We start from the raw sequence: 24,325 nt of genomic DNA, 5'->3' as shown, positions 1-24,325 counted from the left end.
AAAAAATTTTGAGGTTAACTATCAGGAGTTGCGAGAAGAATATGCTTGTCTTCTAAAGGTAAAAGCTGATTTAGAGGACAGTAAAAGCAAACAGGAAGTAGAATATCAAATGAAGTTAAAGGCTCTAACTGATGAGATTTATCATTTACAGAGAAGTAAGCCAGTTTTAGTGAAAACTAAAAGTGCAGATTCTGAAAGCTGTAAAGATGACAAGCCTTTCATAGCAGAAATTTCTGAAGTTGGTGAAGTTGTAGAGAAAGATACTACAGAACTTATGGAGAAACTGGAGGTGACCCAGCGAGAAAAGTTGGAACTATCAGAGAGGCTATCAGATCTTTCTGAACAGTTAAAGCAGAAGCATGGTGAAATTCATCACTTAAATGAGGAAGTTAAATCTTTAAAAGAAGAAAAAGAGCTCGTTTTAAAAAGATGCGAAGAGCTAGAAATCATAGTCAGCCATACTCGAGCAGAACATGTGGATGAGTTCAGACTTAAGCCATGTGATTTTAAAGATGATATTCAAACAGAGGGAAGTAAAGATTATAAAAGTTCTGTATTTAAAGTAAATAAAAACTATAGTGAAGGAGCAAAGATCATAGAGAAAAATAAAATTTCATTTGAAGATGTGACTGTTAAAAAAGAAAGCACACTAGAGCTGGTAAAACCTGAAAAGTATTCACTTTTGGATCAAGTAGACTCTGTGACTGAGCAGTTGGCTAATGAGGCATCATCATCATCATCTTTGGCTGTTGCACAGACTGAAAATGACCAGCTTCGGCAGGAACTCAGTATTCTGAAATCTGAACAGGTTTGTTTACTGATTTATGTGTGATTCAGAGGAAAGAGGAAAAAGCCTCCTACTTGGAAATATTTTCAACTTCTACTTAACTCCCACATCCTTAACATGGCTTAAGAAATGGCCTGTTTGATTAAGTAGCTTAAAGGAGATCAATGGTACAAAATATATAACAGCAGATGATTTCTCTTTCCTTCCTCTTGGTCTCCTTTTGACTAGATGGCTTCCTTTTAAGGCCTGAGGCCAAGACCAAATCACACAATCTCAGATGTTTTTCTTGCCACTTAGAGCCCTCAATGGACTAGGAGTTGACGTCTCTTTTATTGTATTGGACCAGTGAATTTTCTGCTCCATTCTGTAGTCCCAGTTCTATTATTTAGTGGTATAATTTTAGGCAAGACATTTTACCCTTCTAAGACCTCAGTTTCCACATCTGTAAAATTAAAGGGAATAGACTTCATGATCATTGTGGTTTTCTAGATTTATAAATCTACATTTCTGTGAAATGTAGTAACATAATATTTTTATCCATTATTATAATCAAGAGTTAACTATATCCACACTAACTATCTCTACCAGGCTCCAAATCAAATTATTATATAAATTTAGTCATTATGTTTCCATTATGTAGCTTTCTAAAGAAGTCCTAGTAGTTTTATTCTATATTTTCCACATTTAATTTACACTTAAAATTATATAGACCTGCTCAATATTTAGTGTGTTTAAATATAACCTATAGAGTATATTTTTAAAAAGAAACATACTCAGAAAATATGTGGTACTCAAGGCCTTGAAAATTATGAGGTGTCTTTACATCTCTTGTACTATTATTATCTGAGTTCTATAATTAAAAAAGCATTTAAATGGTGGTAATGGAAATAATTGGAAACAATTTAATACATTCTTAGGTGCAGTTGATAATAACAATTTTGGTAATACAATAAAAAATGCAGAGAAAGAACAGATGATTTCACTTGTCATTTTAAAACATGTGCAATGTGTGTACTTTCAATTGAAGGCGGATTTGAGGCTTCAGATGGAGGCCCAGCACCTTTGCCTTTCCCTGGTTCATTCAGCTCACGTGAAGCAGGTATGTGTCTGCATGGAAGAGGAGAGAGCAAGTGCACTAAACAGCCTTCGAGAGGAACTTGTTTCTACTCATGAAGAAGAGATGAAGGAGCTTCGGAAAATTCATAATTTAGAACTACAGAACATCAAGAGACAAGAAGCAGGTAAATTGTGGAAGCGATTCTGAGTAGTACGCATTCCAACTGATGTCTGAATAAAATCTTAAATGCTTTGAGGCATATCCTGTAGTTGTCTACGCTCTGTGAGGTTGTCATTTTGACTCAGTCTTGGGGGAGCCAAGTGGCCATGGAAGTCCAGCCCAAAGAAACCAAGGTAGTCCTTAGGCTGCTGGAGGGATTGATCAGTGCTCTATTTAGGAAGGCCCAGACTGATCCATATCCCTGGCCCAAAGCCTCTGGTAAACCCTTAGATCAATTTAACCCCCCCCATCCCCCCAAAATAGAAACTTGGGATAAAATAGGAGGTAGACCCAGTTATAGATCTTAAACTCATAGCCTTGGGTTGCAGTCATATCTGTTTTTTTGAGAGGAGATAGTCAAGGGCTGTCATCACAGCATTTGTCTTCCCTATGATAAGCCCCTTTTCTTACTGAATGCTTTAATATCACAACTCAGTAAGACTATCTTAATTTTAAGAAGCATCTTTGTGAAAGGTAGAAGGTCAGATGCATGGTCTGTGGGTTACATGTGAGCCACCTCACTTCTGAATGTGGGTCTCAATCAGATTAAAATGTAATTGAGAAATATTTAACAAAAAAAATAAAACTACATAAAAACACAAATAAAATTACATTTTAAAAGTTAATAGTAGGGGCGGCTAGGTGGCATAGTGGATAAAGCACCAGCCCTGGAGTCAGGAGTACCTGGGTTCAAATCCGGTCTCAGACACTTAATAATTACCTAGCTGTGTGGCCTTGGGCAAGCCACTTAATCACATTGTCTAGCAAAAACCTAAAAAAAAAAAAAAAAAAAGTTAATAGTGACTCACAGGGATTCTTCTGTGTGGATTAGTGACCCTTGTTTCTATATAAGCCTGACTCTGTTTGGTGATGTGACTGGAGAATTGACTTTAGAGTCAAGAAGAAGTGTGTTTAAGTCTTTCCTAAATCCAACTGCTATGATCTTGCTAGGTAAATGAAGGGTATGGGCTTCATTACCCCCCTGCTCATGGCTGGTTTCTGCCAGGTCTGTGATCCTGGAAGCATTCTGCCCTCCAGAAAAGAGGCCAGTCTACACTGGGAGAGGAACTTCCTCACCAAGAATTCCTGTATCAGTGAAAGTACAAGTCTGGTCAAGGCACTGCAATAATGATATGGGTTATACTTAGGGCTCTCGTTACCCTTTATCAGTATAACGGGCAAAACCAAATAGCTAAGAAACTGGCTTTTAGATATCCTGTTAATCAGAAAATAACTGAGTGTAGTCATTTGAAGTAGTTTTGTTGCAGCAAGACTAGATATAGCAGAAGATTAAGTTATTTCAGGTAAAATAAATGCTTAATAGTTGTATTTCAGTATACAAATTGATATACATTTTCTGTTTTCATAGATGATGAAAGGATGTCTTTAGAGATGCTTATGGAGAAACTCCATAAGGCAGTGATTGAGGAATGCTCTTGTTTTAATCAGGTAAGATATTAATTTAAAAATAGTTTTTAGGGAACAATTTAGAATTGCTGTTTTTTATAAACAAACTTAACCCTCCCAATTTTCCATAAGATGACACCTTGTCTGGGACTGTTTCACACAGTAAACTACCGATGAACAGTTTTACTTTCATATGTAGTTTCGGTTTATTCTTTCTCATTGGTCTTCCTGAAACCAAGATCAGAAAATGACATATCTTCAGGCATCAAGGGAAATTGGGGAAAGATAATACAAACTTGTAGATAACAAAGGAGTCCTCCTACTATTACCAAAGACACATGCAGGCCCAGACCCTCTCCCACTATGGGTTTGCTGTTGTTTTAGCCCTGCTTCTAGAAGAACCAGAAGGGAGACAGGAAAAACCCCAGGCTGGAGTGGCTAATGCTTAACTTAGCTTTTCTTTTTTCAGTAACATCACAACTATTCCTAATGCCATTTTCTAAACTGTCCAGGGATGTGAGATACATGATTTAATAGAAAGATCTGACTTTGATAGAAAAGATTTGACTTAGTCACTTGGTTCTTTTACCTTGTGCAAATAACTTTACCTCTGTTCTCAGTTTCCATATATGTAGTAGAATAACATTAGTTCGTATTTCTAAAGTGGGTTATGGATTACAGGCACTTTCCTATCCTCCTCTGAATTACATCAAAGGTATGTTGGGCTAAGATTTGCACCCAGGCCTCCATTCTCCAAACCTTCTGTTTTTTCACTCATCTGTAAAATAAATATAATACCAGTATCTTTGCAAGGCTATTAGGAGGATCAGTTGAGATTAAGTATGCAAATGCCAGCAATATTAGTTCCTGCCTCCGAGGAAAGACTAGAACTCTGACTTTCTTTCCACTTCCAGAGTTCTTTGTACTCCTTTGGAGCCATGAGTTCAATCAAAGCTAAATGAAAAAAAAAATTACTTAGCATTTATTGATAAGAGCTATTTGTAGGTAAATATTTTTATTAAGAACATATCAACTAGCAATTTATTATTCATTTTAAATGTTAGATGTAGGTTTATATAGATGTGAAAATAATTCTTAAATTTATAAAATTTTCTGTTTGCTTTCTCAGAGCATTTAATCAAGTTCATAGCATATCGAATGCTTCTGTAGTTTTTCTGCAAGAAAAACAACTCATAAACAAAAACAGCTCATAAACATAAGGGCCTGGGGAGGCTAGGTGGCACAGTGGATAAAGCACCAGCCCTGGAGTCAGGAGTACCTGGGTTCAAATCCAGTCTCAGACACTTAATAATTACGTAGCTGTGTGGCCTTGGACAAGCCACTTAACCCCATTTGCCTTGCAAAAACCTAATAAATAAATGAATGAATGAATGAATGAATGAATGAAATATAAGGGCCAAGATATGTAGAGTGTAATGTTCTGCTTGTTGGGTTGCTAATCCTCTGTTATCATCTCTAATGAGACAGAATTTTCATACAATGCTGTTTCTATTCAGTAATAGATATTGAGCTAATTTTCTTTTTACCTGGGAAATTTTATTTTTTTTATTAATTTTATTAAAGATATTATTTGAGTTTTACAATTTACCCCCCCAATCTTACTTCCCTCCCCCCACCCCCACCCCCATGAAAAGCAATCTGTCAGTCTTTTACTTTGTTTCCATGTTGTACCTTGATCCAAATTGGGTGTTATGAGAAATCATATCCTTAGAGAAGAGACAAGAGTTCTAAGAGGTAACAAGATCAGACAATAAGATATCTGTTTTTTTCTAAATTAAAGGGAATAGTCCTTGAACTTTGTTCAAACTCCACAGCTCCTTAACTGGATACAGATGGCACTCTCTTTTGCAAGCAGCCCCAAATTGCTCCCGATTGTTGCACTGATGTGATGAGCGAGTCTATCAAGGTTGAATATCACCCCCATGTTGCTGTTAGGGTATACAGTGTTTTTCTGGTATTTGAGCTGCTAATTTTAAGGGTAGGGTGCTGCAAGCTAGGAGTGGATTAAAAGTTCAAGGTGAATTTCAACATTAAAAGAAGATTATCCAAGGTATAACATTTTTTAAAAAAGGATTGAAATATTTACTCAAACAAAAGTCTTGAGAAGGAAATCTGGTTTTTTTTTGGTCTCATAAAGAATTTTATATTTCTTTACCTAACATCTATGATAAGATGTTTTCAAGAGACATTATGTTTAAATATTCTGTTTGCAGTTTCATATAATGAATGGATTTTGCATTACTTTAAATAGATTATATTTTTTGTTTTCTTTTTGCTTTCCTCTATTCTTAACTGTTAGATGTCTTTGCTAATACAGTTTTGATTAAGATGTTAGTTGAAATTTCAGCCTTTTAATTTTCTTTAATTTTGGTATCAACAGTCTTTATGCAGAATTCTTGATACATGTAACACAGCTTCTTTCAAATATGAAATGAAAGTAGAAAAAAGAGACATTTCTGGTGTTTATTCACATGAAGTTAAAGAAGAAAGCCCAGAATTGCAGAATTGTACATTTGATGTTCAAGGTAATGCTAAAAATCTTTTCAAAGGTGTCTATACTATTAAATATATCCTAGCTCTTAATATTATTGTATTACTATTTAATTAACCAAAAAATTGAATTTTGTAATCTGAATATAATTTGAATTTTATATCAAATTTTTGTTTCCCTAGTTTTTACTCCTAATGATGAGTTGTGTTTTACAACAATTTGAGGAATAGAAATGTCTTGATTTATTGATGTAAAGATGAATTTTTTCCATTATGGCATGGACATGTAACCTATACTATTATCTGAATCCAAAAATTGATTAAAGTACTGGAAAGTGTGATAGAATTGAAAAGACACAGTATGATTCTGGAAACCCTTTGCTACAATATCTTGAAATAGGGAATTTTACCATAAAGTACATTTTCCCACTCTGTAAATGAAATTTCACTTTTCAGAATAGAAACTTGAAGTGCTTGCCATTAAAGGTGAAGGATTTCAAGATGAAAGAATTTGAAAATAAAATATTTCAAGATTACCTATTTTTTCAAAATGTTAGACAGGAATGAAAATACATCTCTTAGCAGATCCTGGAAATATTTTCCTAATAGCATAATAACATCTCTTCTTTCCTAAAAATTGATAAAGAAGTAAAAAGTTTGCCTCTGAGGTTATACTTTCACTATTAGAGAGAAGAGAGTCATTATCCTCATATAATATGGATGCATAAAACTATATTATAACTTTTAAAAGATAATAGATAGGGGCAGCTAGGCAGTGCAGTGGATAGAGCACCAACCCTGGAGTCAGGAAGACCTGAGTTCAAATCTGGCCTCAGACACTTAATAATGTGTGTGACCTTGGGCAAGTCACTTAACCCCACTGCCTTGCAAAAACCAAAAAGAAAACAAAAACTAAAGATAATAGGTAGCTAGAAAGGTTTTGAAAACCTCCCATAGCATGTATGTTATATTATATCTGTCATCAGAGAATCATCCAGAGTTGAGAAAATCTCACTACATTTGAATTTTTTCAACCATAATAATTCATGAAAAATATCTACTATGTCATGGAAAAGTTGTAATCCGTGTTGATGGAAGGGGTACTGACACTGATTAAATCCTGACTCCCTGAATAAAGAAGATTTATAAAATTCAATTCTTATTTCTATGAAACCATCAAAATTATATGGGGAAATAAGCTATGATTTAAAACAAATTAAAGTTTCTTTTCAAAAAACAGAAGAGTTTATTTCCTAAGGGGCAAAGAGTTATTTTTTAAATTGTTAAAAATTGACTAAACATAGATTGTTGATTGGCAAATTATATTGTAAAAACCATAAAAGCTGCTAAGCCTCTACCCATTCCTTCTCCACTATCTTCTTACTTCCATCTAATTTTTTTATTCTCTATATGGATATGTCTATTTTTCTCCATTTTTCAGTTTATCATTGTGTGTCCATCTTTGACTTTCTAAATTTGAGTGTTTATATACCTCTAAGTCTTTCTTTATGATATTATGCCAGTGGTTGTTCCTTTGTCATTTTCTATGCATGTTTTTGTTTATATTTCTTTGCCTTTTTCCATTTCTCTGTCATTGCCCCTTTCCTATCCCTACTTTCTTTCCCTTAACTCAACATAATATAGAACTGAGTGATTTTTTTTAAAAAATTTCTTATATTTGGGGCAGCTTGATGGTGCAAAGGATAGAACACCAGCCCTGGAGTCAGGAGGACCTGACTTCAAATCTGGCCTCAGACACTTAATACCGACTTAGCTTTGTGACCTTGGGCAAGTCTCTTAATCCATTGCCTTGCAAAAAAAAAATTCTTGTATTTTTAACCTACCTACCAGAGGACAGGGTTCAGTTTTGGAAGGCTCTCCCAAATCCCTTGGTTTGACTTTTGCCCTCCCTAAGATATCCCCTGAGAAATTTAGACTATATTTCTTTTTGTCATGCAAACTTTCAGAGTAACAATATCTTAAATACAAGATAGATTTTATTTAAGCTAATAGTAAATACAACAAATTTACACCCAAGTCCATAAATATTTGACTCAGCTCACAGTCAAGAAGTGAAGTTGTGGAGTGTTTAGAATATTTGTCATAGAGTTGTCCATAAATAAATACTGATTTCCTCTCTCCTCCCGTTCACCTTCTCCTCTCTTGTCTCTGAGGTCTCATTCTTTCTATTACTCCACTCTGCGTCTGCTCTCCCTTTGAGAAGTCACCATCTGGCTGACCTTACCTTATCCAAGCTCATCCTATAAAACAGAGTCAGGACAGTTATTCCCGTGCCATCAAAACCAATCCCAGACAGGATGTGTGGGAAGACATTTTTAGTGCCAAGAGAGGGAGACAGAGAGAGAGAGAGAGAGAGAGAGAGAGAGAGAGAGAGAGAGAGAGAGAGAAGAGAAGAGAAGAGAAGAGAAGAGAAGAGAAGAGAAGAGAAGAGAAGAGAAGAGAGAAGAGAAGAGAAGAGAAGAGAAGAGAAGAGAAGAGAAGAGAAGAGAAGAGAAGAGAAAAGAGAAGAGAGACAGACAGAGAGAGCACTACTTCTTTAACCTCCAGCTTGAAATTCAGTGAATAAACATAATAATAAATTTCAAAATATTGGTTAAAGGCTTATTAAATGCTAGACATTACTTTAAGCTCTCCAGGAACAAAGACAAAGACCAAAAATGACACACTTCCTGACCTCCAGGAGCTTACCTTGAATCACAGAAAACAGCATAAATATATGTAACATATATATATAATATATATATATATATATATATATATATATATATGTGTGTGTGTGTGTGTGTGTGTGTGTGTGTGTGTGTGTGTGTGTATGTATGTGTGTTTGCATGCTCTTTTATGCAAATCCAAAATACCTAGAGCAAATCCAAGAACATTTTGATGGGTTGGATACTACTAGATGGAGAGGCATTACTAGAAGAAATAAACAAAATGTTTTGAAAAGTAGTGACCAATAAAATAAAAATAATATATACTATTGCTGGTACCTTAAGACCACATTTTTCATAGGGAAAGAGTTAAAATACTCATTTTTTTCTTAAATATATTCATTCATTATAAAGAGTTTATCTCACTTTGAATATCTTCAGTTATGATTTATGATTATTATTTTTCAGACTTTTGACAATTACTGAATTGATTTTAATATTTTCTTTATCATCTAGACTTGCAATTAAATCTGCAATCTATTATTAACAAAATAGCAGAAGAATACAACAAGCTTTTGGCACTTCAATCCCAACTAACTAAGGATTGTGAAAAGGTGGGTATCATGGACAAACAATGTATTAAGGGAAAAAATTATTTTCTTTTTTAGGATTCTTTAAATTCCCAGATTTGGGGTGTGATTTTTTTGGTTAATCAACAACTTTTAAAAACCTAAAACTTACATTGGTTGAAATAAGAAAAATACATTAGAATGAAAATTCACGAAAGAGAAACACACACACACACACACACACACACACACACACACACACACACACACACACACATTAGAGAACTCACACAATCCAGTTGGAAGAATCTGTTCTTCTGAGCTATATGCTCTAACATTCTTATCCAGAATAGGATATCAAACTTTAAGCAGCTGTATCCATTTGCATCTTTACACAAGTATTTATGCATAACCATTTTTTCTTCTTTTCTTCTTATAAAACATCTACGGCAAGTGAATTTAGTTGATTAGAATATTAATGTAACCAAACGTATTTAAGAACTAACAGAACCATGGTATGCAATTAAAACAAGAATCAGGTGTTTTGTAAATAAATTTTGAAAGTAATAGGTAATAAAACACAACCTATCACCACTCCTGAAAACAAACAATTCCTAACCTTTTTCATATTTCTTGAAGTCAGTAGTGTCATTTTTATTTCATCTCGGTGGATATGTTTGCATTTTTGTAAACAATTCCAAAATGACCACAGTGCTTGACTATTTGGAGCACATTTTGATGTTCAAAAGCAAAGTATGTCTATTGTCTCCACTCCCAAATGTCTCTGTGTGACAGACAGAAGTCTGGCTGTTGATCAGATTTGAGACTGCACTTTGGCTATAGTTCAGGTCCCTCCTTGTTCTTACATTCAGTCATTCAATATGTGTAGAGTGCCTTCTGTGTAGCTAGCACTGTACTAGAAAGTAGAGTTGGAAACAAGAAATCTAAGACCTGCTAACTGCCTTGTATTAGTCTGCAAAGTACTTGGAAGTGGGAAATGACATGTGTAGCGACACATATAGCACTTCCAGACAGGATATGATTTAGTTCCAAAATGTCTGGTGGAGACAAGGAAACGCAGCACTGTGTTGAACCATGGGGCTTCAGAGAAAGCCAAAGCGGACGAGGTCTCAGCCCTCTTCATATAAGTTACCTGTGATAGAGGTGGGAAGTCATCTCAGAGGAAAGGCCTTCTGAAGAAGGTGAGGTTTGAGCTAAGTGAGGCAGAGATGAGGTGGGAGAGTCTTCACCATGGGGGCAGCCAGCAAAAGGGCACAGGTGCAAGGAACTGCAAGAAGGTCATGGTGAATCATAGAGTATGTGGAGAGAGGTAGGAAGGGATAGGATATGAAGAACTCTAAAAGCTGAATAGAAGACTTTCTATTTCCTCTCAGTGAAATGACCCTAATGGAGACAAACCAGGACCTGAAGCCAAGAACCTTCATTCCTCTGATTGTAATAAATGATTTTTGAATTCCAGTAGTTTAGAGAATTGTGATTACCTTTGAAAGTGAAAGTGGATTAGGGGCAAGAATTAGAGTTTAGGGCAAAGAAAGGCCAGTTCCATCTTTCTCCCAGTTTATTTATTTACAAAACTGAAGTGATGTTTAAAAGGTTCAAGAGACATAATTTCTGGGTAATTAATCATTTTATCAATAATGCTAGCATGTTACCAATAAAAAATGACTCATTGACACTCTTCTAATGCCAGAGATGAATCATTGCAGTGGGCTCATAATTTATGTGCCTTTTAGAGTGTTCCTGAGGGTCACAATCATCTCTGATTGGTTAACAATTGATGAAAGGATAATTATTAGGATGAGAGGTGAACTTTTCTAAGGAGGGACTAGGGGGATCTCTGTCTCCCACCCCAGCCTGAGTAGGCTGGGAGCTTTTCCTTAAATTAAGTTCCTTGTAAAGTTGGATAGAGTAGTATTACTTAGTTTGAGGAGACTGTTAATCCTCTCCATCATCATCATCATCATCATCAGTCCTGTCCTTCAGAGACTGAGCTTCTAAATGAGTACTTTGTATACACAGCCCTCATGTGCCTACCTCTGTTCTTCCCTCTCTCAACCATTTTGTTCTCACTGCCCACCAAGGCTTGACACAGATCTGATTGTGCCCATTTTTTGGACTCCCTCTTCACTCCAGTCCCAATTCTTGGGACTGGCCTTCAAGGCATCCACAGTCTAGCACTACTTTAACTCTCTGTCCACCTCATCCTTCCATGCCCTCAGGTTGTTGTCATTGAGGTCAGAACTGCTTTTCCTGTCCTTTTTAGAATCCAGCTTAGAGGGTGTCTTATTTTTTTTCCCTAATTGGAAGTGGCCTCCCCTGTGTATTTACTTTCACATTGTCCTTTGGTTTGCAGCTCTATTTTTGCATTTGTCATAGTATACTGTACATTATTGTCAGCTGTGTATTTACAGCAGTAAACTGAGGTCTCATCTACATTTCTTATCTTGTCCAGCACTTAACCCAATCTTCTGTGTGTGATAACTTATCGGAATATTGGTTCTATTATTTTCTAGTCCTCTCTTTCAGTGGGAGTTAGAATTGATCTTTCTACTGCAGCAATGCAATAGAGTTAGGATCTGAGACATTTGGAATAGGGTCATAAATGGAGAGATGAAAGAGACTGTAGAGGTCACTAGTACACTTGTCTCAATGCATAGATGAGGAAACAAGATCATTGGATAGTGAGTGACTTATTCAAGGTCACACAGATCATTAGCATCAGTGTCCTCTGAGTGCAGAGGCAGAAGAAAATAGGCTTCCTGTTAACAGATAGTGTCTAAGGTGCATTTATGAAAAAATAACTGCAGCATCTCATCAGAACTTTAAAGAGTATTAGAGAATTTGTATCTAGGTTTTTGGTAGTGGGTACCTAATGAATTCACTTTTGATTGAGGATTAGGAAAGCCAAGAAGTTATATTAATCTTGTACTAATGCATGGGTGGCAGTGAATGGTTTTTTTCTCTTAATATTTTCAATAGATTCAAGAACAACAGACAGAAAATGAAAAATTTGAATTTACAAAAGAGGAGGAAATGACTGATCTCAAGACAATGAAAGCAAAGTGTTTATCAGACTCTTCTCAAGCAAAAGATAGTGGTAAATTTTAAATTTATAAATATTTTATGGTTTTTTTGTTTTTTATAAAATAAGTAATCAACACTTTACTTAATTAGGTTAAAAATAGAGATAAATTGCTTTAAATATAGAGATCTTCATCACCATAAGTTTAAATGAAATAATCTTGGTCTATACTGCTAATGTTTATTAGTTTATATAAGTCAATAATTTTTATATTTAACCCTAATATTAATGCCTTAAAATAATTTTTTACTTTTAAAGTGAGAAAAAATGAATATGCAAAAAAAATGGTGATTACAATTAGAAATTTGAATTAAACTTTAGTAGTGATGAAATTCATGTGTACTAATTCTATATTTTGCCTCACAGTGTTGAAAAATTCCTAACCCTTCCTTTCCTTGGCTTCAGATAGTATAAGCAGTTCACCTACTTTAGAAGGTGCGGGAAAAATGAAATATCAGCTTGAAGCACAAGATGTTCAAGAACAAGGACACCTTCCATGTAATTCCTTATCACATTTGAGAGACATTGGAGTAAAGACCCCTCCAGAGAACCTCCATTTGCAAGGGGAGTTTCATCTTGTTAAAGAATCCCTTCTTCAGCCAAGGTATCTCTGCTCTGATGTTTCATCAAATAATACTTGTCACCTAGCAAAAGTCACAAAAACAGACCACCAGCAGAAATTTCTTGAAAAGTGGTATAGTGTGGCAGGTGAAGTGAGTGAAGAGTCATCATCTTTTATTTGACCAAAAGTCATATCTGGTTATAAGAAGTTACTGATATTTCTGCTTTGCAAAGAAAGATGCTTGTCATTCGTTATTGATGATAGCTGAGTGCAATCAGATTGCATTTATTACTCAGCCGGTGCTGGGTGCTGTAGGAGAATCTAAATGTAGCTGTCCGGTATCCAGGACAGATTTGAGTTCGACTCCATGAGGTGATAGCCATTATACTCAGCCCTCTTCCTTCTACCTTCGTGACAACTTTGCCACTTGTCCTGTGTTCCTTATTCCCATTGCCACCACCCTTCCTCACTAATCTCCATTGTAAACTGTGGTAAAAAAAACTTCTTTCCTCTTCTCTCTGCCCCCTTGCAATCAGTCTTCCACTCTCCTCTCAGGGCAGTCATGGCATTGCCCTACTCAGAAATCTCCCCAGCTCCCTCTTGAGTCTAGCTCAAAGGCTTTGCCTAGCACTCGAGCTATGTCCCAATCTGGTCTTTCATGCCACTTTCCTTCCTGTTCCTCACCCCCCAAGTCTACATTTCACTACAAAGGTTATCCTCAGGTTCCTGTGAAGGAGCCCTGGGCTTCTTCAAAGGTAGGCCTTCCTACTTGCAATATCTCCTTTCCCTCCCTTGCCTCTTAAATTCCTATCCAAGTCTAAGTCTCAAGTCCTATCTCCTTCATGAATTCTTCCTTATGTCCCCTTTGAGGAATGACTCTCCCTTGAGTCTCTTGCCCTTCTACTCTGTCAGTTGCTTAGCTCTTAGATAAAATGGAATGGGCCAGAGCTTCATCTGTAGTATAGGTCAGCATCTTCTCTTCATGTGTAGATCATTGAAAGTTCCAACAGCACTTAAGTGACTAACATGCCCAGGGTTAAAAACGTTCATATATGTCAGAAGCTGGACTGAAGCCCATTTTCCTTGACTGAGGCTAGCTTAGCCCAATATTGCCACACTACCTCTCATAGTTGAGAGAAGAGAGACTTAAAAGTGTCTAAATCCTTAGGAATGACTGCATATTTCTCAGAGAGGACATAACTTTGGGATATGCTCCCTGTTTACACCATTTTAAAACCACTGTTAGCATAAAGCAAGGATAAGACTTTTTCGTAGCAGAATAATGGCCTATTGGATACAGCCCAAGACTTGTCAATAGGAAGACCTGGGTTCTCTTCCACTTATAGATGTGTGACTTGGACTGGTCATTCAACCTTTCTGGGCTTCAGTTTCTTTTGTTAAATGATGGGGTTGGATTCTTTTGGATTGTGTGACCTTTTCTAGTATCTAAATAGAAAAGATTGAGCAGGAGAAGATATTGCAACATTCCTGAGAGCATTATACAGAATGTGAGAGTGCAGGAAACATGCCCCAAATCTGTAATAATGAGGCAAATGCAAGGTAAAGCAATTCTGAGGCTTTACCTGACACCCTGCAAATTGACAAATGTGAAAAACTAATAACAAGTGTTGAGGGAACTGTGGGCATTGTTGAGGGCGCTGTGAATTAGTTCACTTGTTTCCTATGTCATGCATTCTTGGAATTACACAAGATAGTGATTATAGTATTCATACCCTCTAACCATTACTGGGCAGATACCCCATGAAGACAAAGGGAAGAAACAAAAGTTCCCAAAGTAGTCAGAATAGCACTTTTTTGGCCATAATGAAGAACTGGAAAAGGAATAAATACCCATTGGTGGATGCCTGAAGAAATTGAAAATGAATTTAATTGAATATCAATGTTATGAAGAAATGGTGAATATGAAAACTTAAGAAAAACAGAAAGCTTTTTGTTTGACTTGGCGAGAATGAGATAAGCAGAACCCTGCAGAAACAATTCTCTGATAACGTTAATAGTAAGGAAGCTGAGACTCTAATAGTCCAAAAGAACGGGTAATGAACTCTACCCCTTTCCTCACTGTAAGATCTCAGGATCTTAGAGCTTGAGCAGGAAGAATCTGTGCAGTCTGACCCTCTCTAAGCTGAAGGCCCAGAAAGGTCATGTCCAATGCCACATAGCTATCAGATGTCTTTGGATGGATGTTCACTTTTACTAGGGGGTCAGGAGGGAGGGAACAGCAGAAAAGCAACACAGAGAAAGAATGGGTATTTCCAGAAATTATGATGCTATAAATAGCATTTGACACAACAAGTGTCAAAAAAAATTTAATTTTAAAAATAAAAATCAACAAAAATGGAATTGACAGTGAGAAGTTAAAGCGACTAACAGAAAATCAAAATTCTAATTTATAACCTTCCCCTTTTTTTATTCCCTCAGTTTTGTGACCCAAATAAACATTTTTTAAAGGATTTTTAAAACTGGATAGAATCCTAGTATAGCATATTTAAAATGCTCTGTTAATAACTGATATTTCATAGCTTTCATGTTTTTTTACCTGTAGAATTAAGCTAAACTAGTATTAAATGCAAATTAATTTTAAATTCATCTTTTAGTGGTTTCTTAATCATTTTCATGTATCTACTTTTCACATATTTTAGATTTTCAAGCTAAAAATGCTGTTATTTTGATCCATGTTTTTCTCATTTGTATTATAGTTTATTCACTCAATCACTGACAAATATTGATCAGGCTATGCTGAAATCAAAATATATCGAAAGTTGTCTTCAGAAGACTGAAGATGGTTCAGCGAAGGTATTATATTTTAACTATCATCTGGGTTGAATACTTTAAAAGTCATTTGTTTTCTGGTCTATGGGTTATTATAACAGTTGAGGGAAATAAATTTTATCAGTGTGGGAACTCCAACTACTAAAACAGCTTTTAATCTCTTCTCAAACCTAATAATTGGTCTTTGAGAGTTGTTCTAGTCTGTCTAGAAAAATGAACATAATGGAGAATTAAATATAGAGGTCTCATAATTCATGATATATCTATTGATGAGAAAGCTGTTTTTGACTTAGTTTATGCTAAAGATGCAGAAGAATTTGTGACTAAAGAAATTGGAAAGTATTTTATTGGTGCACAAGTAATCTGAATAAATTATGATCTTTATTTTGAGAAGGACAAAAGTCAGCCATACTTTGTGGTGATATTAAAAATCAAAGCATACTCTTTGGGGGTGCTGGGCAAGATTTATATATTCTTAGGGCTATTCCTTTTGGGGGGGGTTGCAAGACAATGGGGCCCAAGATCACACAGCTAAAAACGTTTTTAAGTGTCTGAGTCTGAATTTGAACCCAGGTCCTCCTGACTCCAGAGCCTGTGCTGTATTCATTGTGCAACTAGCTGCCCCACTTAGGGACAGTCTTAAACGGGATCATTTCCCAGGGCTAGAGGGATGAATGTCCAGTACTTTGTTAGACCATAATACTGATAATAGCACTATATTTATTACTTGGGGAAATTAAGCTGGCATTTTATTCATTCATCATATATATTATTAAGTACATGGCAATCTATGAAATATAGTGGATGTTTTCTGGAGGTGATAGATGTACAAATAAAGCAGTTAAATAACAAAAAAGCTGATATATTAACTGTCATCAAACGACCATCATTATTATCAAAGTAAGAGAAAAGGGAGACCAGTGGGAATTTGTATCAGTCAGGGACAACTTCATAGAGAAAGAGAAAATCCTCATTGAGGAAATGGGACTGAGTACAGACAGGATTTAGGTATCCAAGGAATGAAGGAAAGAGGAAAATAAGAAAAAATTAGGAATAGACTCAAACATGGTGGTTTCAAAGGATGGGGGATTACCCAGTCTTTAATTTAAATACATACTTATTTACTACCTCCAGTGTTCAAGGTGCTCTCCTTAGCACTGGGACTGCACTTAATCTGACTCTCCTCCTGTCTTCTTACTGCACCTTAGGGCTTTGCATTGTTTTTTGTTTTTTTCTCTAAATTTCAATAAATATTTTCTACTAACTTGGGATAGATATGAAGGGCATCAAGTGATTCGTTAAGGTTTTTGAGCTCAGTAGAGTGATATGATGACAAAGATAATACTGATTTGGCACTATGTAAGATGGATTGTATAAGACAGAGATGGAAGGAAGGAGGCCAATTAGAAGGCTCTTGTAAGTATGAGATCATTAGGAATTTAAGTTGGTAACAGTGGAAATAGAAAAGGGACAGAGGCAAGAGACATGTCAAAAAAAGACAGAAGATGATGACAGCACCATATATACAGGATGAAATTAAGGGAGAAATCTAAAGATAACAAAGTTTTTGAACATGCCTTCAAGAGTAGTGATACTGACAGAGAGAAGACAGTTCAGGGAGAAGCTAAACCAGTTTAGGGGTGGTGATGAGGATCAGTTTTAGACCTCCTGAGGTTGAGATGAACCTAGAGTTTATTCTCAAAAGTCCAGCATCTTGAATTTTTCAGATAGTCATAATTAAGGCAAGATTTTTCTTTTTTGATAAAAACCACTGCATAAATAAGATTAATATAAATGTTATATTTGCATTTTTCTTTTAGTTTACTAATGAAACTGAAATGAAAGAAGAAATGGATATTGTTCAGTTATTGGAAAAACAGCACCAAGAAAGGTTAGAAGAAGAAGTGGCTAAGGTTAGTTTACAATTTTTTCAGCTAAAATCTTGTTATGATTTTGAAAGCCAACACTAATTTTACTGAAATTAATGTCATTATCATTAGTATCATTGCTATCAGTTTAATTGAATTTACATAATGATCATTTTTCAAATTGTCAGTTTATTACAACAAATGATGCTGCTTTTAAATTTACTTTTCTGTTAAGTATATTATTCAGTGTCTCCCTTTATTACTTTGAAGTTTAATGTGAAAAGATACAGGTCACAATTTATCTGTACCTGCTTAGCCTATATTGCTCTTGCTCATGTCCTCAAGCATATGATGGCCCTTCCTCTGGACATTGCAAGAATGGTAGTGGAGCACATAGGTGTCCCCATCCCTCTGCTGCTCCATTCCCTTTTCTGTGACTACAGCTCTAATAATATACTTTTTATATGAAGACAACACCGGTGACCTATCATTAATTGGGCTGAGTTGATTTGCTATTTCTCCAGGAGTGGGGATGGATTCACACAGTAGTATCCATCTATTCTTCTTTAGCACCCTCAGTTTTAAGGGCTAGGGGTCCTGCTTGTGCCATCAAACATGGAAGATCCCAAGCAGAAATTGAGTATGTAACTTTGAACTCATTCTCAAAGAAAGATTTGTGTACATGTAAATGCACGCATATACAGTATCATTTAGATGATCTGAATGTTATAGAAAGATAATTAAAATAGCAAATAAAAAGCCTTCTGGTTGGACACTTTATCTGATAAGACAGGGCCAGAACACTAAGAAACAAATATTTCCCTTAAACTCTTACAGAATACCTACCAAGTGCCAAGTTCCATACTAGATGGACACAAAAGATGGTTTCTTTCCTCAGGGTGCTCACATTCTCCTGAGAGGGTACAACATGTGCAGACTTCTTGGAAGCTTTTGCCTTCTTTGGAGCATTCTAGACCTTTGTTATTTACTGGCCGGTGCCTAACTTGAGAGAAAGTTGCTAAGGATGTGGTCCTTTCCTTAAGTTCTGTTTGTAACTTTTCTCTGTATTAGAGCATGTATTGAATTGACAGTTATCCAAATAATCAAAGTCCAATAACACCTAAGGCATAGAACATAATAGGCTAGTTTGAGAGATTGATGCTAAGATAGTTTATCAGAATTTCTTTTCCAGTCTTAGCTGCCATTATTCAAAATCAAGATATAATATGTAAATCCTTAAGAGAGTAGAGCGGGGAAGATAATTTCTTATTTTTTTTCTCTGCTTTATGATTCCTAGCAAAATATTTTACACAGAGTTGGGACTAAATAAATACTTGTTGGTTGAATGGAGAGAGAGAGAGAGAGAGAGAGAGAGAGAGAGAGAGAGAGAGAGAGAGAGAGAGAGAGACTGTGTGTGTGTGTGTGTGTGTGTGTGTGTGTGTTTCAGCTTCTGCTTTGTCACATTTCTGCTTTCCTAAAGGACATTTTCTTCCAAAATTAATTTCAGGACTTTAGAGTTTAATTCAGTTTACAGATTAAAAGTTCTTGGGATACATTGCCAAAGGTCAACTCACCTTTTGTGCATTACTAGCATGCTACTCATTAACTTATTTGCATAGGTCCCTCTTATTTCCTGAGCCTTTCATCTGTTTGCCACACTTGCAGAAAGGTAGTTGGTTTTAGACTGTTCCGATGCCAAGCTGTAACTCGCAGCAGAGTTACATGATGTCATGACATTCATCAGTGTATGGTAATATATTGGCATAACCCCTTCTCTTCCAACATTTACCACTAACTGGTAAAAGATAAATTCTTTCAGACAGCCCTAAGTCTGTTAGATCCTTTCTTACTTACATATGTTGCTACATGAGTTGGGGAAACTCTTAGATATACCTCTGAATGGTTTTAATTAAGCTTGGTTTTATTGGAAAAGCAAGAAAACTAAATTCTAAAGGTAACAAAAATGCCCTAAGATACAGACTTTATTCCAGGGGTTTAACTAAAGTACAAAAATAAAGTTCTGATTGTATTGCCTTCCTCTTAAAAATGATTACTTGCCATCAAGTGCAATCTTTATTTATCTAGTAACTATAAAGATAAATGTAACTTATGTTTTGCTAACACTTGTTCCTTTATGTTGTTGCCTTATTGAAGAGTTATTTAAATTTTTATCTTTTAAAAATGATTTTTCCTTTACTATTTTTGTTAACTATGATAGCATAATCAGAAGTAAAGGACCATTTTTTGCTAAAGGTAAAACAAATAATAACTCTGAGACTCATGTAGATAGCTAATTTTTAAATTTTATATTAAAATGTTGACTGTTCATTTTCCCAAAATGAACAGAGTCCAAGATAATCCATTGACAGAGAGAAAACCCCCTCTGTCATTGCAAGTCAACACCAGTTATGTGATTTAATGTCTTCAAAAGTGACTTAGTAACTTGCTTGGAACATTAATGTTTTATATCACTTCATAAAGGCCAGAGGAAGAATTTCAGCTCAGGTCTTGTTTCTCTTTCCATTACATACACTGTCTCTCACTTTGTTAAAAAGGCAAAAGAAAAGGAAGTCAGTTTATGGACATATTTAAGAAATAGAGAATGTTCAGTCATATTTAGAGAGAAAAAAGACAATATTTTATTTCACTTTCTAATTGTGTTTTGTAAATCACCTTATTCCTTCCAAATTTGTCCTTTCTTAAAGGAATGTTAAGTATAAAAAGTAACAGTATTGGTTTTTAGTCAATATTCTGAACTTCTGAAATAGTTATCAAAACCTTTTGCTTCAAGTGTTTGGTTTTGACAATACATAGAAGTACACAATTTGGAAACAATTTAAAATGTAATCACTGCATATTGTATTACTAAAACATCACAAAATCAACTGAATCTTATTTGAATGTAATTTATAATATATAGTATAAATACAAATTCTCATTACTTCTATAAATATTTACTTTTGTAGTTTTAAATTTTCACATATGACTAAGACTCCAATCTGTTTTATTCCAATAAGAGAAAATCTTTATATAATCAAGTTAGAAATTTTTTTTTTAGATTTATTGTTGTGTCACCCAATGCTTTGTTGTTACTTTCCAATGCTGCACCTCCTTTCTGCTCTTCTCCCCATTCTCCCCCCCCCCCCCCCCCCCATGGAACTCTTCTGCAAAGCAAAGGTCATTAAACTCATACATTTTCCTGGTTGAATGGGCCCCACACCTATGCTTCATTATCTCCCTGTCCACTGGCAGACATGCCTCACTGCTGGTTCATTAGAGTCACTATCACACCCTGCATTGTTCAGCATTCTGATCTTTCAGTATTGTCTTCCTTTATTTCTATCATGGTTACTGTGTTCCTTTTTCTCTTAGATCTGCTCTCTCTTTTCTGTCCATTCATATAACTGCTCCCAAGTTGTCCTGAAATTTAGCAAATTTCAAATGATTTTTCAAATCATTGCTGGAAATTACTGGAATTAATGCAAAATAAACTACATTTAGCTTTATTATAACCAATCAAGTAATTAAAATTTCATCATTTAAAAAGACCAATAACATGACTGCTTTATTTTGGATTTACTGTTGAAAGTATAAATCATTTTTATTCATTGGTTTATTTTTGCACTTCATTTTAATTCAAATTTTTCTTAAAGATTGAGTTTTTCATTTCTGAAGCTGCTGCCATGCTTTTTGTGTCTAAATGATTCTTTTAAATTTTCTACAGGTCATTGTGTCAATGAGCATAGCATTTGCTCAGCAGAGTGAAATAACAAGGCTTTCTAGGCAAAAGGAAGACTCTGTATCAGAGATACAAATAAATGCCTGTCAACAAAAAGAACCCTTTGCAACTGACAGAAAACGTTCTAAGAATGAGTTTAAAGAACTGAAACCACTTAGCAAAGAGTTGAGTGAAGAAGAGTCCAAGGAAATTCTTTTAGCAAATAGTAGTAATTTTGAAAGCACATTTGAATTGAAGGACCAAGAACTAGATTTTTCAAGAGAAATTTTCTCCTCAAACAGAGAGTTTATTTTTACAGAACATGTGAGTATTTGGTCTTGTAAGTCTAAAAAGAAATTATTGCTTGATTCTAGTTTTTCACCTTGTACAGACAGTTTGTACTGCACAAATGCCCATCCTTGGAACACTGACTAGGTAGTTTAGTGGCCTGCCTTTCCTGTTGTGACCATTTGATTTTTTTTTCCTCTCTCCCTTAAAATTTTCACTCTGTGAGCTGTTCCTGGGGATAATTAACATGGGAATTGCCCTCATGTCTCTGCATACCTACTTCTCACTTTACCCAAAATCTGGACTAGGCCTAAGGTGGTTAACCTTATATGGCAAGGGAAGAGAAGGAAATCTCCCTTTCTACACCCCATCCTCTTTTTGCCCCTGGCCCTAGAGCTGCTCTTATGAAGTATCTTTAACACCCTCCCCGAAACTCACCTTTCCCAAGGGTCCCATCTTCCCCTCAGACCGCTCACCCACTCAATTAATAGTATAAAATGCCCACAGCAGCCCAAATCTCTGCCTATAAAATGTGCATGAATTTGATCCCATGTTAATAAGTTCAGTGAATAGACATAGACAGTTGTGAGATAAAACAAGCTTACAGGGGCATAATGGAATTATGCCGTTAACATGATCAGCTGAATAAAAACATAACAGAGTTTTGCAACTTTATGATATAGCTTGGTTATGAAACAGAATATTTTTTAAAAATTATGTTGGTGTAATGTTATGTGGGATGTACCTGAACTTAAAGGTAGTTAGTGTAAAAAGAGATTTGTTAAATTTTTTTGTTGTAGTTGGTTTTTTTTTTAAGAGCATTATTTAGGATTAAGCCACTTAATTTCCTTTCATCATGATTATTTGCAAAAACCCTTGGGAAACCTTCCAAAGCACAGTGTGCTTTCATCAAGTAGTATCATAGAATGGAAGCTAAGAGACTTCATTCTGTTCCCCAGAGGACCAGGAAGGAGAGAAGGACTTCACAGAAGCCATGCCTAGTGGCAGTGTTAAGGCACATAGGCAGGACAGTCCCTAGACTCCTCAGAAAAATAGACTGGAAGTGACTTAGGGAACTAGACCAGGAAAGGAACTACACCTCTAGAGCTCCTTAATCCACCATTTTCACACTTCATCCACACTTGGCCATGTTCCCTACCTCACCTTACCCCTTTGCCATATTCTAACTCTCGGGGCCCTGTCCCTGAAAGTTAGCACTGAAACGTCTTAAGTTAACAGTTTTGAGGTTCTTCAAATGATAACAGATCTCCAAGTTATTTAATGCTATACATGAGTTACAGTTTGGCCTTTTTGAGGTAGCAAAAATATTAAGAAAAAAATAACATTTATCCCTTATTCATTCTAAAAGAATCTATTAACAATTGTTAAATAATACTTTCTTGAGATTAAAAGTGAGTGAAGGAACTCACTGATGTATCTTTATTATTCACTCTTTCTTTGTGGTGACTTCCTCTGTTATGTCAGGCTCAGGGGGATGTGAAGACCACTTGAACCTTTCTACAACTTTTACATATAGCCTGGAAGCTCCAGTACTACTTCCTGGAAACTTTAGGAAGCAAGTACAATTGCAACCATTGACAGCCCTTCTCTTCCCCTAGAACCTGAAAGAAATAAGGACTGATCCCATAGAAGTAGAGGGAAAGGAAAAAAATGGATAAGAGTAGGAAAAGGCAGAGAAGAGTCAGAAAAGAGCAGATCCCCTCACCTAAAAGAGAAGAAAAGGAGAGTAAGGGTGGAGATATAGTGAGAAGGAAAAATGACAGGGAAGTGGTAAGATGTTGGTAACAAGATGAAATACCATCTTAGTGGTCATGGCCCTTAATCATTTATTTTCTTAAGGGTCTACAGTTGAGTAAGAGACAGAAGTGTTCACTAGGAAATTACAATATTATTCTAAGTTTAAATTACCCCCCAGGACAGCTGGTCATTTGCCTAGTGAGAGAACTTATTCTTTTTATAGGGAGGAACATGTAAAATAATATGCTATTGTTTAATGACTCTAGAAATGTCAGACTAATAGCCTGGTACTACATAAATTTCTCCAGCCTTCTTTGTAAAGGTAGTCCAAACTTGCCATTATATTCAGCACATTTCTACCATCTCCTTGTTAAACTTATTTAACAATACAATTCCAATCAATATAAATTTTGTTCACTTTATAGCAGATTGTGATACCAATCTTACTTTAAAGCATAAATAGTATTGTAGACAGTTGTTAGATCTTTATAAATTTAAACTTCCTTCAGTTTTGACCTCTGATTTTACATGCAAGAGGTCACTCCTATATTGACTATTAAAATTTTATTCAATATTTATTAAGCAAGATGCTATAGGAGGGCCTGGGAAAACAGACACAAAAATGAAACCATTTTTGCCATCGAGAAGCTTATATTCTATTAGCAGAGTAGAACATGTGTGCAAATAAATATAAAGCAGATTAAAAGGCAATTGTGGAGAAGTTAAATAATGCCATATTTAGGAAAATTTGGGGAAGGAAAGAACCCTGCAATGAGAAGGGCAAGGGGAGCGTCAGAGCTTGTGATACCCTCTTTTCTGGAATATTAGGTGGCAGGATTTGTAGGTCTGTTCAGCTCACATCCTATGTGTAAAGGGGAATTCTGCCCCAAACATGATTGATTCTCTTATTCCTAAACCTACCTCTTCTCCGGATATCCCCATTTCTGCTGAGGGGACCACCATACTTCCAGTGCCCAGGTTCCCAGCTTCCTTGCCCCTTCCCTATATCTACTCAGTTG

The 24,325-nt window shown here is 35.7% G+C and overlaps 1 protein-coding gene across 1 annotated transcript in view; it reads left to right on the top strand.

The window, feature by feature from the left end:
- The window catches only part of AKAP9 (A-kinase anchoring protein 9), a 173,428-nt gene that overhangs the window by 66,318 nt on the left and 82,785 nt on the right, over positions 1–24,325 (top strand). Inside the window, 10 exon segments of the mRNA XM_074192845.1 lie at positions 2–808; positions 1,815–2,028; positions 3,433–3,512; positions 5,872–6,016; positions 9,167–9,264; positions 12,220–12,337; positions 12,728–12,926; positions 15,602–15,698; positions 17,495–17,587; positions 21,267–21,584. Of these exon segments, the coding sequence (XP_074048946.1) occupies positions 2–808; positions 1,815–2,028; positions 3,433–3,512; positions 5,872–6,016; positions 9,167–9,264; positions 12,220–12,337; positions 12,728–12,926; positions 15,602–15,698; positions 17,495–17,587; positions 21,267–21,584 (2,169 nt within the window).

This window comes from Macrotis lagotis, chromosome 7 (genome assembly GCF_037893015.1).
Source record: "Macrotis lagotis isolate mMagLag1 chromosome 7, bilby.v1.9.chrom.fasta, whole genome shotgun sequence".
Classification (NCBI taxonomy): domain Eukaryota; kingdom Metazoa; phylum Chordata; class Mammalia; order Peramelemorphia; family Peramelidae; genus Macrotis; species Macrotis lagotis.
This window is presented reverse-complemented; position numbering and strand designations above follow the sequence as displayed.